Consider the following 18,014-nt stretch of genomic DNA (forward strand, 5'->3'; position numbering starts at 1 on the left):
AACCCCTTTAATTTCTCTTTATAAGGCTAAGAAGGATTGAATTAAGAGGCTACAATAATAAACTTTTGATGTTCCCATGTGGGGTGTAACTCTTTCCCCTCCTGTGCTGTTCCAATTTAACTCCTTGTTCAGATCTAGATGCCACTTGTAAAAATAAATTACGGTGCCATGATAACAGAGTAGGAAACAAGCTAAACCTTTTACAAAAACATGTTGACCTGTTTGTGGTCACAATGGAAAGCATGTAGATGCACCTAGGCCTTTTTACCTTGCAAGTCAAAAAACATTTTTATTTTTTTTAAAGAATGCTAGGATGGCCCAAAAACAACTCGCCAACTATATATATATATATATATATATATATATATATATATATATACACACATATATAATTTTCTTCATAAATTCAACAGAACATATGGTGCTAAACAACCCTACTTGGTTGTTTAGCACCATTTGTACTGTTGAATTTATGAAGAGAAAAACATAATGTAGAGGCTTTTTTTGTATTAAGATTTATTACTATATATCTTAATACAGAAAAAGCCTATTTCCCTATTTCTGCACTTATGACACTTTAATTTCTTCCCTGTCTGTAGCATTGAACACTCCTTTTTCAAAGAGGCAAAAATAGAGACATAATTTGAATTCTTTTACATATCAGGTGTAGAAAAAAGAGCTGAGGAGAGAGCACTGACATAGATGCTGTTGCTTTAAGGAAGTGCTTTATGTATAACAAGACTACTTATTACTGCTTTAAAAAGTCCTCCATGCAGTTGCTGTTTCTAAATGTATATATAAGACATAAAGGAACAAGATTTTCTCTGTATTTGCTGTGTATACATCTTCACAGCTCCCATTCTCCACCCATTCTAGAGCTGAATTCAGGGAAAATGGAAAATAAGAAAGGGCCTTAAAGGAAAACTGTAGTGAAAAATTTTCCTTTAGCCCTGTACTACAAAAACAAACAAACAAACAAACAAGAAAATTAACTTACCTTCTTACGTTCCCCTGTTGTGCTGATAACGGTGTCCCTGTCCTCCAGTGCTGGTTTTCTTCCTGCTTCCTGGGGACAGTGAGTCATACTGCATTCAGCTAATTGCCGGCCCCAGCCATGTCCCGCCTCGGCCGGTGATAGCCTGAGTGCACTGTCATGTAAGGAGCTTGGACCCTGCCTTCTCCCTGCTGCCCGGGCTTACGTGACCAACACCGGTGATACGCTGAGTGCAGTATGACTCAAGTTTGTTTGTTTTTTTAGATTTTGCAGCCCGGGCACAGGACTAAAGAAAACATTTTCACTACAGTTTTCCTTTAAGAAAAACTGAGAGAAGTAGGTTGCAAGTTAAAATTAACCTGACCCCAGTGGAAATGACTTATGTCTCAGATAAATAATATAGTAGTAACCCCTTAAGGACCAGGCCCATTTTGGCCTTAAGGACCAGACCAATTTTATTTTTGCATTTTCGTTTTTTTTCTCCTCGCTTTCTAAAAATCATAACTCTCTTATATTTCCATCCACAGACCCATATGAGGGCTTGTTTTTAAAAATTACATGTTTTCTTTATTCTGTGGGTCAATACGATTAAAATTATACCCATGTTATATGCTAGTCTATAATTGTACCGCTTAAAAAAAATCTCAAACCATTTTAACAAAATTAGTATGTTTGAAATTGCCCTATTTTGACCACCTATAACTTTCTAATTTTTCCGTACATGGGGTCATATGAGGGCTAATTTTTTGCACCAGGATCTGTAGTTTTTTATCAGTACCACTTTTGCTTAGGTTTTACTTTTTCAAATTATTTTTTTTTTTTGGGGAATAAAATGTTACAAAAAAGCAGCAATTTTGGACTTTTAACATTTTTTTTACATTTAAGCCGTACACCGTACAGGATAATTAACAATGTATTTTAATAGTTCAGAATTTTTACACACGCGGCGATACCAAATATGTGTATTAATTATTTTTTACGCTTTTTGGGGGGTAAAATGGGAAAAACGGACGTTTTACTTTTTTATTGGAGGGGATTTTTCAAATTTTTCAAATTTTTTATTTTACATTTTTTTACTTTTTTTTTTTTTACACTTTTTATGTCCCCATAGGGGACTATTCATAGCAATTAGTTGATTGCTAATACTGTTCAGTGCTATGTATAGGACATAGCACTGATCAGTATTATCAGTGATCTTCTGCTCTGGTCTGCTCGATCTCAGTCCAGAGCAGAAGACCCCGGGAGATGGCCGGAGCCAGGTGAGGGGACCTCCGGCCGCCATGCAGGATGATCGGATCCCCGCAGCAGCGCTGCCGTCGATCCAATCATCCATTCAAAGTACCACACTGCCGCAGATGCCGTGATCTGTATTGATCACGGCATCTGAGGGGTTAATGACGGACATCCGCGCGATCGCGGATGTCCGCCATTACCGGCGCGTCCCTGGCTGCTACAGTGCTCGCGATCATGGTGCTGCGTAAATGTACGTCATGGTGCGTTAAGTACCATGCCACCATGACGTCCATTTACGTCCATTGTCGTTAAGGGGTTAAAGAAACACTGCAGTTGCTTTATGGTCCTTGCAGGATAGCGAGCACCGATCTCTGTCATTGGTCCTCATCTACAGAGCCTTCACATGGTTCAAGCAACCGTGTGGCCCATTAAATTCATAACTGTCAGCCACACGTCACATGTTTGCACCAAAGATCCGATTTGCTTATTCACCTGCTGATCGCTGGCCCTTTTACAAGGGGCGATTATCGGGAATAAGGGTTCTTGGGAACATTAATTTTCCTTATGATCGGCCTGTTTACAAAGGCCCTTATAGCCAAGGACAAGTCTGATCTAAGGTTTGTGAGAAACAGGTGACACATATAGAAAATATATTTATATATTTCTCATAGTTCAAATTGCAAAATGAGACAGGATAAAATGAAAGAAGAGAATTGTTTTTGTTTTGTTTTTGTATTTTGCACATTGTTCCTCTCTTTATTATTTAATCTGGGTCCTTTGGTTCTAAGAACTTGCTGGCCCTCCCCGACTGCTTCTTGCAAATCATGACAATCGATGACCTGCAAAACCATGTAGATCAATAAAAGTTTTGCTTTTTCATGTCATTATAGAATCAAGAAGTAACCTGCAAGAGAGAAAAATGCCCTGTGGTTTCAAAGGATTGTGCTCTGGTCATAAAGCAGAGAGGAGCTTGCTGTGAACGTTGTAAAGGTGCAGTTTTTCATTTTATCTAAATTAAATAATTTTCAGTTTAGAATATTATATAATGCTGTGCTGCTATGTATTATACCTTAGCCAGAAATCATAAACATGGCATTAAGACATTCATTAAAAACATGTCTTAGGAACGCCTGGAAAAAACACATTGCATTTTTTGGGTGAAAAAACCCTGCCTCCAGATGTTAGCTGGAAATGAATAAGGAAGTATAAGAATTTTTTTTTTGTAGTGTTTAACTACCATAGTTTTTTCCCCCTGATTATTAAACCAAACAAAAAAAAAAAACATAAGCTATATGCGTTGTTCATGGTATTTTTTTGAATCACATGATTTAAGAATCGCCATGACAAAAAAAATGTAAAAATAAAAAAAAAGAGAAATGCAAAATCATGCTGTAAAAGATATAAACATAGAGCAGACATTGTAAGAAGGCACCACATTTTTTGAGGTGTATAAGCTGTCTTTTCTAAGTTTAGACTAACAATTAGTTGGCTTTATTGCGCCAGGACATTTCACCAGAATTCTGACACATTTTTGGCACTTTCTTAGAATAGCCAATATAAGTTTGCACTTTTTAAAAATGAATAACAAATCAGGGAGTTCAACCATTGATACTTCTGCACTATAACATTTTCCCTCAGTTAATTCTGAGATATAGAACAAATGTTCATTGTATTGGTAAAGTACCTGGGAGATGTGTCTCTGATACCTGGGAGATGTGTCTCTGATACCTGGAAGATGTGTCTCTGATACCTGGAAAATGTGTTTCTGATACCTGGGAGATGTGTCTCTGATACCTGGGAGATGTGTCTCTGATACCTGGGAGATGTGTCTCTGATACCTGGGAGATGTGTCTCTGATACCTGGAAGATGTGTCTCTGATACCTGGAAGATGTGTCTCTGATGCCTAGATGGTAAACTTGAGGCATAAACTGAGTGTGCATTTTGTTGGTCTCTGGAATCACTCAATAGCTCCCTTTGCTTAGCTCAATTGTTGTATTAGCTTGAAATATTGCATTGTGTGTGGCCAGCTGAAGCCTTTGTGTGCACTGAGTGACTGGTTGGGTACAGTCCAAGAGAGGAAAATAAAACAGATATGGATATAGTCAGTGGAATAGAACAGGTGTGACTATACATGTCATGGAAACTCATGGAGAGAGTACATATTTTAATAATGTTTCTGCACATGGAAGCATCATTTGTGTGATAAAATCTTCTAATCATACAGATATACATCCAAGAACATCTAAAAACTCCAAAAGTTCAATGTACTGCAAGCAAAAAGTATTTAACCCCTTAAGGACCGGGGTTTTTTCCGTTTTTTGCATTTTCCTTTTTTGCTCCTTGCCTTTAAAAAATCATAACTCTTTCCATTTTGCACCTAAAAATCCATATGATGGCTTATTTTTTGCGCCACCAATTCTACTTTGTAATGACGTCAGTCATTTTGCCCAAAAATCTATGGTGAAACGGAAAAAAAAATCATTGTGAGACAAAATTGAAAAAAAAAACGCCATTTTGTAAATTTTGGGGGCTTCCGTTCCTACGTAGTACATTTTTCGGTAAAAATGACACCTGATATTTATTCTGTAGGTCCATACGGTTAAAATGATACCCTACTTATATAGGTTTCATTTTGTCGTACTTCTGGAAAAAATCATAACTTCATGCAGGAAAATTAATACGTTTAAAATTGTCATTTATGACCCCTATAACTTTTTTATTTTTCCGCGTATGGGGCGGTATAAGGGCTAATTTTTTACGCCGTGATCTGAAGTTTTTAACGGTACCATTTTTGCATTGATAGGACTTATTGGTCGCTTTTTATTAATTTTTTCATGATATAAAAAGTGACCAAAAATGCACTATTTTGAACTTTGGAATTTTTTGGCGCCATTGAACGTGCGGTTTAATTAATGATATATTTTTATAATTCGGACATTTCCACACGCGGCGATACCATATATGTTTATTTTTATTTACACTGTGTTTTTTTTTTTTTATGGAAAAAGGGGGGTGATTCAAACTTTTAATAGGGAAGGGGTTAAATGATCTTTATTCACTTTTTTTTTGCAGTGTTATAGCTCCCATAGGGACCTATAACACTGCACACACTGATCTTTCACATTGATCACTGGTTTCTCATAAGAAACCAGTGATTGATGATTCTGCCGCTTGACTGCTCATGCCTGGATCTCAGGCACTGAGCAGTCATTCGGCGATCGGACAGTGAGGAGGCAGGTAGGGACCCTCCTGCTGTCCTGTAAGCTGTTTGGGATGCCGCGATTTCACCGCGGCTATCCCAAACAGCCCACTGAGCTAACCGGCACACTTTCAACTTTGAACGCCGAGTCTAAAGGGTTAATAGCACGCGGCACTGCGATCAATGCCGCGCTATTAGCCACAGGTCCCGGCCGTTGTTAGAGCCCCGCGTTATAGATTGGGAGCGGACACATGACGTTCCAGTACGTCATGTGTCCTTAAGGGGTTAAAGTGAAATTAACAGGTATACATGGTCCGGTTCTCTGCGCAATTGAGACAGAACTCGGTATGTTGGGTCCATTGCACAAAGCAGGCTATTAGAAATGGGGGCTAATACAACCAAACCGCAATATGGAAACGGATAAGTGATACCTCGTTGTAATCCAGTTCACCTGCATTATAACCCCATGTATTGGGTTTGTTGCGGGTGAATCAACTGTGAGTTTTTCTTTAACACCTTAAGGACCAAGGGTGTACCGGCTTGCTCTTGGTCTTGGTGCTTAAAGACCAAAGGCGTACCTGTATTCTCTGGTCCCGTTACTGGTGTTTGAAGTGTTCTCTTGAGCTGAGCACACTTCATACCCGGGGGGTCCTGGTTGCGATCTGAAGCCAGGAACCACGGTTAATGGCAGTCATCGCCAATCTGGTCGATGCCCAGCATTAACCATTTAGATTATGCGATCAAAGTTGATTGCAGCATCTAAAATGTGGGGTTAACGGCCCCAGCAGCTCAGTGGAGCTGATCGGGACCATCGCAGTTAAATTGCAATGTCCGGATCAGCTGAGTGGACGGCGGGAGGGCCCTTACCTGCCTTCGTGCTGTCTGATCAGTCCTCTACTGCTCCAGGAAGCCTCAGCAGGCTGGAGCAGCAGAACACCAATAATACTGATTAATGCTGAGCCAAACCTTAGCATTGAACAGTGTATGCAATCAAAAGATTGCATGGTATAGCCCCCTATGGAGACAAAAAAAAAAGTGAATAAAAGTGAATAAAAGTTTGACTCACCCCCCTTTTCCCATTTTTTAAATAAAATAATGTAATAAAAATATAAATAATCATATGTGGTACCACCGCGTGTGTAAATGTCCAAACTATTAAAATATAAGGCTAGTTAAACCATACGATTAAACCAAAATTAAAACCAAATTGCTAATTATTTATCACTTCAGATAACATAAAAAAATTAAAAAGCAATCAAAAAGTCCCATCAAAATATAAATGGTACCAATAAAAACTACAGATCCCGGCAGAAAAAATGAGCCCTCACATAGCTCCATGTGCGGAAAAATAAAAAAGTTATAGGGGTCAGAAGAGGCCAATTTTAAACATACCAATTTTGGTGCATGTAGTTATCATTTTAGTAAAATAAAATAAAACCCGCATAAATTGGGTATCCTTGTAACCGTATGGACCTACAGAATAAAGATTAGGTGTCATTTTTACCAAAATATGCACTGCGTAGAAACGGCCACTTGGGTGTCAGAGTGATCTGTTAATGCAATGGATTAATTAAAGAGCTCATTGCATTTTAACATTTCACTGCCTTCATATTACAGAATATTATAGCTCACAGGCACCTGAAGTCAGCACCTTCAAGAGTCTTGTCTTTGTTTGTACCCCATAATTGTAAGCACTGCGGAATCTGTAGGCGCTATATAAAATAAATTAATAAGAGTCCAAGAGACATTGAACTGTGATGAAATAATCCAAGTCCCTTTGGCATTGTCTTATCTTTTTGTGTTGGCCCATTCAGATCTGTCTCTGAGGATGAATTTATCAAATGTTATATAAACCATTTGTGGCAGATGTTTCTTCACACAGTTTACTTCTCATGTCAAGCGTAATTGTTAAATATAAAAAAAGAACAGGAAGGGGAAGGGTATATTAGTAGCAGATATCTATGGATAAGGCTACAATGCTGTATACATTCAGGCGATGGTTTAGTCTGCTTTGTGCTTGTAAGATGACTCATCTCTAAAATGTACATCATACTGAATGTGGTTGTGTTTGAGCTTTTTTTTCATTATCTCTACATTTTAACCCCTTGTTCTGTATGTAGATTGGGCCTGGCTTATAACACCTTTTGGAATATGGTGGAAAATAACATAATTTCTTGACTGGCTTTGTCCTTCTAAAAGAAACTCCTTAAAAGGGTTATCCAGACCTCAGAAAGTTCTCTTCTCCTCTTTCTCTTGTCCATGCTTAGTGTAGCACACAGAGACACACAATGAAAAGAATAAGTGAACTTCTCTCCTTTTTACCTGCTTTCAGGTGTTATTTTTATATTGCTCACACCTGTTACTTGCCCCAGGGGAGTTTAAAGCAGCATTGCATGCTTGAAACAATCTTATTTTTCCACAATTTTAAAAGGGTGCCAATAATTTTGTCCAGACCATTTATGGAGTTTGATGTGACATTATGTCCAATTTGCTTTTTTTCCTCCCTTTTTTGGTTTAGTTCCAATACACACAAAGGGAATAACCATGTGTATAGCAAAACATGTGTTACTGCAATCCTTTTCTGTGAGAAATACTTAATTTTCTAGAGCAATTTCAGGGGTGCCAACATATACCACCATGATTGTATCTCTATTTACAAACAGTCATAGTCTATTTGTTTTTGTAGGAACCACGTAATGCTTCATTTCTACTGTAATGACACTAAAATTTTAGCACTTGCTGCTGGATTCTCCAAATGTTTACAGCTGTTTGCTGGAGGCCTAAGGGTGCATTTACACTTCACATGCAGTGTACATTTGCTAAAGACACGTGAGCTCCTGCCATATAATTAAAGAAAATTTGTCATCAGTTTCACCTGCACTAACCTGTCGGTACAGACAGGTAGTGCAGGTGACACTGATGACAACCATACTTACCTGGTCCCATTCTGCTCTTCCACTATCTTCCTCCATATCTTCCTTTCCGGGGCCATCTTGGAGCATGGGTGAAGCTGCCTTACATCACTGCTGCTGATTCTCTTCTGGGTCCCGCATCTAGCAAACAATAGCGGTGACCTCAGGAAGCTCCACCCATGCTCCAAGTTGGCCCTGGATCGAAGAAAGATAGCAGGAGAATGGGAGCATGGATCGGGATAAGGTAAGTATGGTTGTCATCAGCATCACCTGCACTACCTGTCTGTACCAACAGGTTAATGCAGGTTACACTCATGACAGATTTTGTTTAAAACATATCCATAGGCCCCTATTTACCAGATGAATGCCAAAAGAGTGCCATTGTGGCATCTGTCCAGCCAATATATGCTGTTTAAATTTTTTTTTTGTGCTGCTTAGAAAAGCATAGTAGACTACACTACTCTGCATTCTGCAGAGAGGCATCTAGTAAAAACAAAGCAAAAAATTGCATGTTGATGGTTAAACAACAGTCGAACAGAAAATCATCTGACGAACAAACAGTTGCAATTGAAACTGGCCATACATGATCATTGATATCACGAAAGCACAATTAATCTTTCTGGAAATATTCTGAGAACGTTCTGAGAATTCATATTCATTGTATAATGTTTCCATCTTAATATGGAAACAATATTGAAGAAAAATTATGGAATCATAAAAATGTATTACTTTGTTATTGCATGAACCTATGGATCAGCATTACTGTATTACAGAGCTAGATAGGTCCAGCTTTCTCAAATAGTGGTTGTCAGATCAGATTCGCAGGACGAAGCCTTGTCATTGGACAACACTTTTAATTTCCACCTTAAATTTTTAATTTTTGGTAATCCTGACAGTTTTCTGGCATGCCATAGAGTTGATATACATTTCCCGAAGAGAAACTTTGTCATTCAATGTATCAATGGAAAAGGAAAAGTGTCAAAATAAATTGTGAACACTTGTACACTCACTGTTAAAGTAATATTTGCCATCTCCCCTGGTCTCCTACCTGACCTGGAGCCGTATATCAAAAAGAAGTGAAAATGTGATAGTTCACTTCAAACATCAACTTTATATGTATTATTAGATTGGCAACATCAATATGTTGTTGACAAATCCAGACTGTTGTTTTTTCCCCAATTATCACTTTTATCCTGTCTTCCACACTCCTTGGCTGCTTTTCCTTAGCCAGCTATAACCTCGTTTTGCTCTTTAGGCATTAGTGATGGTTTTCATTTGGCTTTTCTATGTGTAAATTCCCTTTCATTCAGCTGTTTTCTTATAGTTTTGTTGTGAATGTACTGTTACCATCTATTTATTTTGTTGTGCATTTTCTGTATCAAAGCATATTGAGTTGAGCATTTGATCTAAACCTGGGGTCTCAAACTCAAATTATCTGGGGGCCGCTGGAGGTAGGGTGAGGCTGGGCCGCATGCGCCACTTACATATAATGCCCCCATCATGCACCCCTTACATATAATGCCCCCATCATACGCCCCTCACATCTAATGCCCCCAACATGTGCCCCTCACATATAATGCCCCCATCATGCGCCCCTCACATATGATGCCCCATCATACGCCCCTCACATATAATGCCCCCCATCATGGGCCCCTCACATATTATGCCTCCATCATGCGCCCCTCACATAAAATGCCCCTATCATGTGCCCCTCACATACAATGCCCCATTATACGCCCCTAAAATATAATGCCCTCATCATGCACCCCCTCACATATAATGCCCCCATCATATGCCCCTCACATATAATGCCCCATCATACGCCCCTCACATATAATGCCCCCATCATGCGACCCTCACATATAATGCCCCCATCATACGCCCCTCACATATAATGCCCCCCATCATGCGCCCCTCACATATAATGCCCCCCATCATGCGCCCCTCACATATAAGGCCCCCCATCGTGCGCCCCTCACATATAACCCCCCATCATGCGCCCCTCACATATAATGCCCCCATCATGCACCCCTCACATATAATGCCCCCATAATGCGCCCCTCACATATAATGCCCCCCATCAGGTGCCCCTCACATATAATGCTCCCATCATACGCCCCTCACATATAATGCCCCCACACACATGCACACACACATAGACACACTTACCTGTCCTGCGGCGGCCTGACGAGTGACGTCACCAACGTCCCCCTGCGCGATGTCTCTCCCCAGACTCGGGCCGGCCAACCGGAGACGGGGGGAGGAAGGCCGGGTAAGTGAAGGTAATGGGCTCTATTGGACGGGGCAGGGGTGATATCTTCCGGCATTTAGCGATGCTTGCCCGAAGAAGTCACCAGCCTTGTGCCGGGAACTGCATGTCCCGGGCATCGGGCAATACAAATTACACATCCCTGGTGTGGGCTGCAAAATTTTGGTCAGCGGGCCGGGAGTTTGAGACCCCTGATCAAAACATTTTGATGTCTTCCTTGGGCTATCCATATCTTTTTCTTTTATAACTAGTTCATTTTATTAAAGGAGTTATCCAGGATCTGAAAAACAGAGATTTTATATAATATTTTTATATTATTATTTATTTTATAAACCGCTCCACGTCTGTCCCCAGGTTGTGTGTGGTATTACAACTTGGCTCTTTTCACTTCAATAGAACTGAGTTGCAGAACCACAAACAACTTTGAGAAAGATGGGGAGCGGTTTTTGAAAGAAATTAGCTCTGTTTTTCTATTCCTGGATAACCCCTTTAATACCTGCGCCAAATTTCACACAGCTGACTGGGAACAACTAACAACCTTTTACACACTCTATGCTACATTTCCATCTTGAAGGAATATTGTAGTTCTTTCTAGTAATTCAACTGACAACTCTCTTGTTGGGGCCATGTTTACTTTTTCTATTAGTCAAGGTCATAGCTTGTTAATGTCTGTAAGCACTTTTTCTCATAACTGCAGATTAATTCACATTTTTAGATGTGTGCCAGTATTTTTAGTAATTTTTTTGTTTATTTATTTATTTTTTTTAAATCAGGGTAATTTCTTTTTTTTCCCTCTGCTTGATTTGGAAAAACATATACCATTAAGTAAATTAGTTTACTTCCAGCTATTTGAAGTACCGAATGTTTCATGAACATTCATCTATTAAAAAAACATTGTGGGTCATAACTGTGTTTTATGTATTTTCTCTTTAAATAAAAAAGCTGGATAAACATTCTTTAAGTGTGATTATATAATATTTAATTATTTAGTTAATTTTAATGTCAGGGGTGGAATATCTGTCCACCTTCCTAGAAGAACAACTTAGGCTGGGTTTACATAAAATAACATATTTAAAGTGGGCCAAGAAATATACTATTGATAGCCTATAAACAGGATAGAGTATAAATTTCCAGCTCCCAAAAATTGGTAGAAAAAATATTAAAAGTCAAAAATGTATTAGCCCATGTTAAAACCAAAAACAAAACACCTTGTGTAGATAAAATCCCTATGCCGATGCGTTTCGGACTAATGTGTCCTTAGCCATGACTAAAGACGCATTAGTCCGAAACGCGTCAGCGAAGGGATTTTATCTACACAGGGTGTTTTGTTTTTGGTTTTAACATGGACTAATACATTTTGGACTTTTAATATTTTTTCTACCAATTTTTGGTAGCTGGAAATCTCTATTATTTCTTCTCATGCACCGAGGTAAAGGTTCAGCTTCATTCTGGCTTCCGATTCAACATCCACGAGTGCCCAGAGACTAAGCAACTATAAACGGTGAGCTGGCTACATTTTTCTTTGACTATAGGGTATCAATAGTTGATCGGCAAGATGTTGAGATGGGTCCAGAAACAGTTAACTCCATACTCCATGTAGTGGTGGCTTGCATTACTATAGCCTCCTATTAACTCCAATAAGGGCTGAGGCTGTAGTTATTCTGCTCCACCACTACACGAAGTGTGGAGCCAGATTATTAAATACAGAACAGATTATTGGCAAGGGTGATAGATGTCAGCACTCCACTGATCAACTATTGAGGCCTATCCTCAGGAAAAAAAATCTATTTTTCTAATTTGGGGGGCTTTTTTTCCCCCTGCTCACCGTGCGGTCAAACTGACATGTTATATTGATTCTTTAGGTCGGTTCAATTACAAGAATATCCAATTTGTATAGTACTATTTTGGGATGGATCCTACTTTTTGACAGATTTTTATTAAATTTCCTCCTCTCCTCCCTTATGGATATGATATGATAAATATGCCTGGCCGCAATAGTGCTGCAGCTAGGAGATCCAACTCACTGCACCACCAGAGATTACTTTAACATGCATTAAAACTGCTGTCAACTTTGACAGTGGCATTTAAAGTGTTAATAGGTGCCCAGGGCAATTGTGGCATGCCAGCAATTAGCGGGGTCCCCCATCTACTAAAATCAGCAGGGGGTGATATAAAGAGGACTTGAGCCAGGAGCCCGCTTCATACACACTTATGGGCACCATGATGGATTAGATCCGTCATTGGTCGCCAGGGGGATAAGTAAAAGCGTAACCACAAATGAAAATTTGGTGTGTACCAAGTTTTACACTTTAAGTGAAATTAGTGGTAATGTTATTATAATCAAAGAAATAATAACATAGCACTCCACTTTGTGGTGAAAATAGTAGTAAATTTTATTCTTGCAATCCAAAAATATATGTGACGTTTCGGTCAAACAGTTTGACCGAAACGTCACATATATTTTTGGATTGCAAGAATAAAATTTACTACTATTTTCACCGCAAAGTGGAGTTCTATGTTATTATTTCTTTGAATCTACACAGGTTGGGACCCTAACAGTGCACCCACGCTTAGACAGAGAGTGCCGTATCTTCTATCAACAAATGTTATTATAATGATACATTTTTACATGATATGTAAAATGAATTTACAGGATATGCAATTTCTTTATTTCCAAACATGGCTTACATTATTGAAAAACTATGTTTACTATTTTAAGGCATTTTATTTTAAACTGGCAATGGCATGACATATATAGGCTGTGGTTTGTAAAATAAGGAAAAGAAACACAATGCACAGTGATCTTTACTTAAGTATTATGTCTCAGATGTTTTACATTGTACTGGTTTTAATGGATAATATTTTCCATTAGTTTCCTGCAGTGTTCCTGACCTCACAGAGCAGTAAATAATAACCTCAGCTGAGGTTGCATTTTTATAAATCTATTTGCAAACCTCTGCCTTCTATCAAAAGTCTAAAAAAGCAGATCCAGTTCTAGAAAAGTCTTTTATGCTAATGTGAATATTGACTATTGTTTTTTTATTTATCTAAGGCATTGTGTAGCAATTTTATCACAGCAGACAGATATAATGTTAAGCCTGCTATACATTATGTGGCAGGTTTTCCAACATTAAAGGAACAGTACGTCTAAAAATGAATGATGAACATAAACAGCCCACTGTGTATTTGTAGCTTCTGAGACAAACAGCTTGGTAGAAACCCTGCGGAGAATACAAAGGTTTATATCCCCATGATCCTTCTCTTGTTACCATATAAGCCGGAGGAATTGAATCTTAGTATTCCTTGTCTCCTATTGTAGACAGAATAGAGGGAAGGGCCTCTGATGCTGTTAAGGTGGGCAGGGCTTCCATCAGCGCAGAACTGGCTTTGCTGCCATCAGGAGCCAGGGCCAAATGAAGTAAAAAAAAAGCTTTTGGTAAGGGGAAGGGGGCCAGCAGTTTGGCCAACAATTATCTCCCCCGACCTCCACACACACACACATATATATATATATATATACATACATATGTGTGTGTGTGAGTGTTTGTGTATAGAATGTTTATGTAATCTCTGTGGGGAGGGGTAAGCCACAGTCAAGCAGCTTTGGTCCCTTCCTGAACTAAAAGGTCGGGTGGCAAAAATCCAGCATGCCCAATCTTTTTCTCCTCCCAAATCCTTTGTCGGTGGAGAGTCGGAAGCCACCATACACCTTAGAGAGTTGGTCAAGCTTGCGGCTGCTGGTCAGCATTAGTATTGGTGGTGCAGCGACTTGGATCAGCATCCTGCAATGTGTCCTGAAAAAAAATAATATAGTAAACCCAAAATGGTGGCGATTATAACTACAGATTACAGCACAAAACCATAATAAAAAAATAATAATTACTATTATTATTATTATTTAGAGTGTTTTTCTTTGACTGGGTTTTAAAGGAGTACTCCCGTGGAAAACTTTTCTTTTTTTTTTTTTATCAATTGGTGCCAGAAAGTTAAACAGATTTGTAAATCACTTCTATAAAAAAATCTTAATCCTTCCAGTACTTTTTAGGGGCTGTATACTAAAGAGAAATCCAAAAAAGAAATGCATTTCCTCTGATGTCATGACCACAGTGTTCTCTGTTGACCTCTGCTGTCCATTTTAGGAACTGTTCAGAGCAGCATATGTTTGCTATGGAGATTTTTTCCTGCTCTGGGCAGTTCCTAAAATGGACAGCAGAGGTCAGCAGAGAACACTGTAGTCATGACATCAGAGGAAATGCATTTCTTTTTTGGATTTCTCTTTAGTATACAGCTCCTAAAAAGTACTGGAAGGATTAAGATTTTTTAATAGAAGTGATTTACAAATCTGTTTAACTTTCTGGAACAAGTAGATTAAAAAAAAAAAAAAAAAAAGTTTTCCACGGGAGTACCCCTTTAATGTTTTGTGTATTTAGCACAGAGCAGTGTTCTTCTGTTTTCACTGTTCATACTTTGATGAATCTTGGCTGATTTTTGCTGCCACAAGGGGGCTGACTTGACTACATCAGTGTACAACTCCTGTTTATCTAAATAGATGCCACTTAAGAATTATCTCTATATAAGTAGGGTCAGTGCTCTGTTCTAATACCTAGCCACTGCAAATTTTTCCCAAAGATTTGTTCTGGAAAAATGGGAAAACTATTCTGAAAATAGCATGGTGTTCAGATCAGGTGACTGGGAAACGTGACTATCTTCTGATACTTTTATGAGATCACTGTATTCCATTATTAATAATATAGAAATTGTATTTTCTGTGATTTATAAGTTTCTTATTTTAAAACTATTTTTTACAATTATTTTCACAAGGTTGTAGCCTTCATGGTCATCTATATAATAGTTCAATGAAATGGCACGATCCAGAACATCCCTGCAGTACCCGTCAATGTCAGGTAAGATTTTTAATTTAAATCCTATTCACCAAATAGATAAATAGCATACCATTTACAATATAATTGCAGCAAATATTGATTTTATATTTAAATATATAACACATGTTAATTTATGCCAAACCTAGAACAGTTATATTCACTGATACAAATGATGTTACATTCGTGTAGACAACTGAACTGAGCTTGCTACGTAAACTATTTTGTTAGCTTGCTGTGTACACTATTGTTTATACTGTGTCTCACATTTGTCATGTCTTTATATTGCTTTGTACTTCTGTTATGTTGTTATCACATTTATACAATTTCTGGCTGAGAGTTAGAGTTCTTACCAATACACTTCATACATTCCCTTTCACTTACATAGGGATCACTCCCTGAGCCCTGCCTCTTTCCCACTGCAGGGAGAGGAAGTTCAATGATAGCTTAGGGTAAAGTTAGAAAGAGGAAGGACCATTCTGTCTCCCTCATTTCATAGTTAGACGTAAAGCCAGAATTTCTTGGGGCTGAATAGCTCCGGCTAAGAAACTGTGTTTTCCTAGTGATGTATCATAGAAATCTTTGGGAGCCAACCAGTTGCATCATACTCCTCAGGATAAGAACCTGGCACTATTGTTACAGTGTGAGTTAAATCAAAATCTTGGAGTTCCTAAGATTCTAGTATTTTATCTCACATAAAGAAGGGTAGCTACTACTCCAGTCATACGTATTTGTTGTGTTTTATGTGAAAGAAGTTCTTAATTATAGACTCTTTTGCCTTTTCACAACTTTACCACTGCCTGCCTTGCTATCTGCCTTGCTATTAAAGGGGATAAGATGTCTGATTGCGGCGGTCCTGCCGCTGGGGACCCCTGCGTTCTCAGTAGCAGACCCCAGCCGTCATCACAGCACAGAGGAAAATCTCTGTGCGTGATGACAGGGCGATACAGGGGCAGTAGCACAGTGGCGTCACGGCTCCGGCCTCTCCTGACATCATGCCCACAGACATATATTAAGGGGGCGGGACGTGATGGAACGAGGGGCCGGAGCTATGACGTCACTGTGCTCCTGCCCCTGTATCGCCCCCCGTCATCACGCACAGAGATATTCCTCTGTGCTGTGATGACGGCGGGGTGCCGATACTGAGAATGTGGGGGTCCCCAACGGTGGGACCCCTGCGATCAGACATCTTATCCCCTTTCTTTTGGATAGGGGATAATATTTCTAGGGGCGCAGTACCCCTTTAATGGCACAGCACATATTATGGAACCAAACACATTACAGGTGCCCGGTGAGACAACCCTGTGCAGGCCCTCAGTCCAATGGTAACACAACTGTGACCACCACAGGTCCCAGACAGCTCACAGGTGATCTCCCCCCTCAGCAACATCTGCACTACCTCTGGGCTACCAAATGTATTGAAAAGTGTAAATGTGAGAGGTGTTTGCTGGCTTTATTGTACTTTCCTGTTTCTACTCCTTTAATGCAATACATATCAGTGTTTAGTTTGAAAATGAATAGACCTTTCTATAAATGCTATAATTGATGGTTCACTATTGTGATTACTATTTGTTGGGCAACTAACAACCCAGGAAATGATCATGTCAAGGTGCATCAAGATTGGAATTGCAGATAAAAGTCTCCGTTAAACAGAATCTTACATGTTGTATCTCTTTTTTGAGCCGTCTGCTTCTTGAGGCTATTTATTATTTACTATTCTGTATTCAGTGACTGCCCAAAGCACCTCTGACTTTCAGGTATATAGACATGCTAATTGTTCCCTACTGTCGATGTTCTTCTCAAAGTAGTCATAAAACTACAAGTAAAAGGGTGCATACAAATTCACTTAACTAAAAATCATCATATCTTTGTCCCTGCTTTACAGTAAAATCAGCAACTTTACTATACAACCTTACTGGGCGGTATACTGGGGAAATACTACATCAGTCCAATAGAATATTATTTTTCTATTTACAGGAAGGAGTCATCACAGAATCTCAAGTGCAATGTCTAGTTCACTGTAAGAACCCAGTAAAGATACCAGGGCGATGCTGTCCTACATGTCCAGGTAATTCAAGTGCCTGATAATAAACAGTGAAATGTGTGAGATAGTTTTAATTGCATAAAACTTCAAAAAATAAAATACACCAGACTAGTTAATATTTAAAGCTCCCTCTGAATAATTCTTCCATAAAAAATAAACAGTAACATTTTCAAATTCTTGGTTTATTGGACTCTAGAGTGCCTCCTTACTTTATGAGAAATCAGCTACATAAAAAGGACCTGTCAGCAGCTAAATAGGCTTGATAGGACTTTTCATTAGGATTCCAGTCTTACCTTTATTAATATAAGATATAAGCCTTTTTGTTAATAGGTAATGTTAACATGTAAAATAAGCTGAAGTATCCAAGAGGCATTCCCCAGCATGACATCATCCAAGGGATAGCCAGCCCATCTTCTCTTATTCACTATATCATAAGCCGTAAAAATTCCTCTTATATTATTTCCTTTTTTTTTTTTAATCTC

General features: G+C 38.9%; 1 protein-coding gene across 3 annotated transcripts in view; it reads left to right on the plus strand.

Moving 5' to 3' along the window:
* BMPER (BMP binding endothelial regulator) overlaps positions 1–18,014 on the plus strand; it is a 314,190-nt gene that overhangs the window by 64,491 nt on the left and 231,685 nt on the right. For 2 of the 3 annotated variants that reach the window (XM_056520437.1, XM_056520438.1), the window contains 3 exons: positions 3,118–3,217; positions 15,430–15,512; positions 17,466–17,556. In XM_056520437.1, coding sequence (XP_056376412.1) covers positions 3,118–3,217; positions 15,430–15,512; positions 17,466–17,556 — 274 coding nt within the window. The remainder of the gene's footprint in view (positions 1–3,117; positions 3,218–15,429; positions 15,513–17,465; positions 17,557–18,014) is intronic. The other variant, XM_056520439.1, reaches the window with a different exon arrangement.

The sequence above is a fragment of the Hyla sarda genome, chromosome 5 (assembly GCF_029499605.1).
Source record: "Hyla sarda isolate aHylSar1 chromosome 5, aHylSar1.hap1, whole genome shotgun sequence".
Lineage (NCBI taxonomy): Eukaryota > Metazoa > Chordata > Amphibia > Anura > Hylidae > Hyla > Hyla sarda.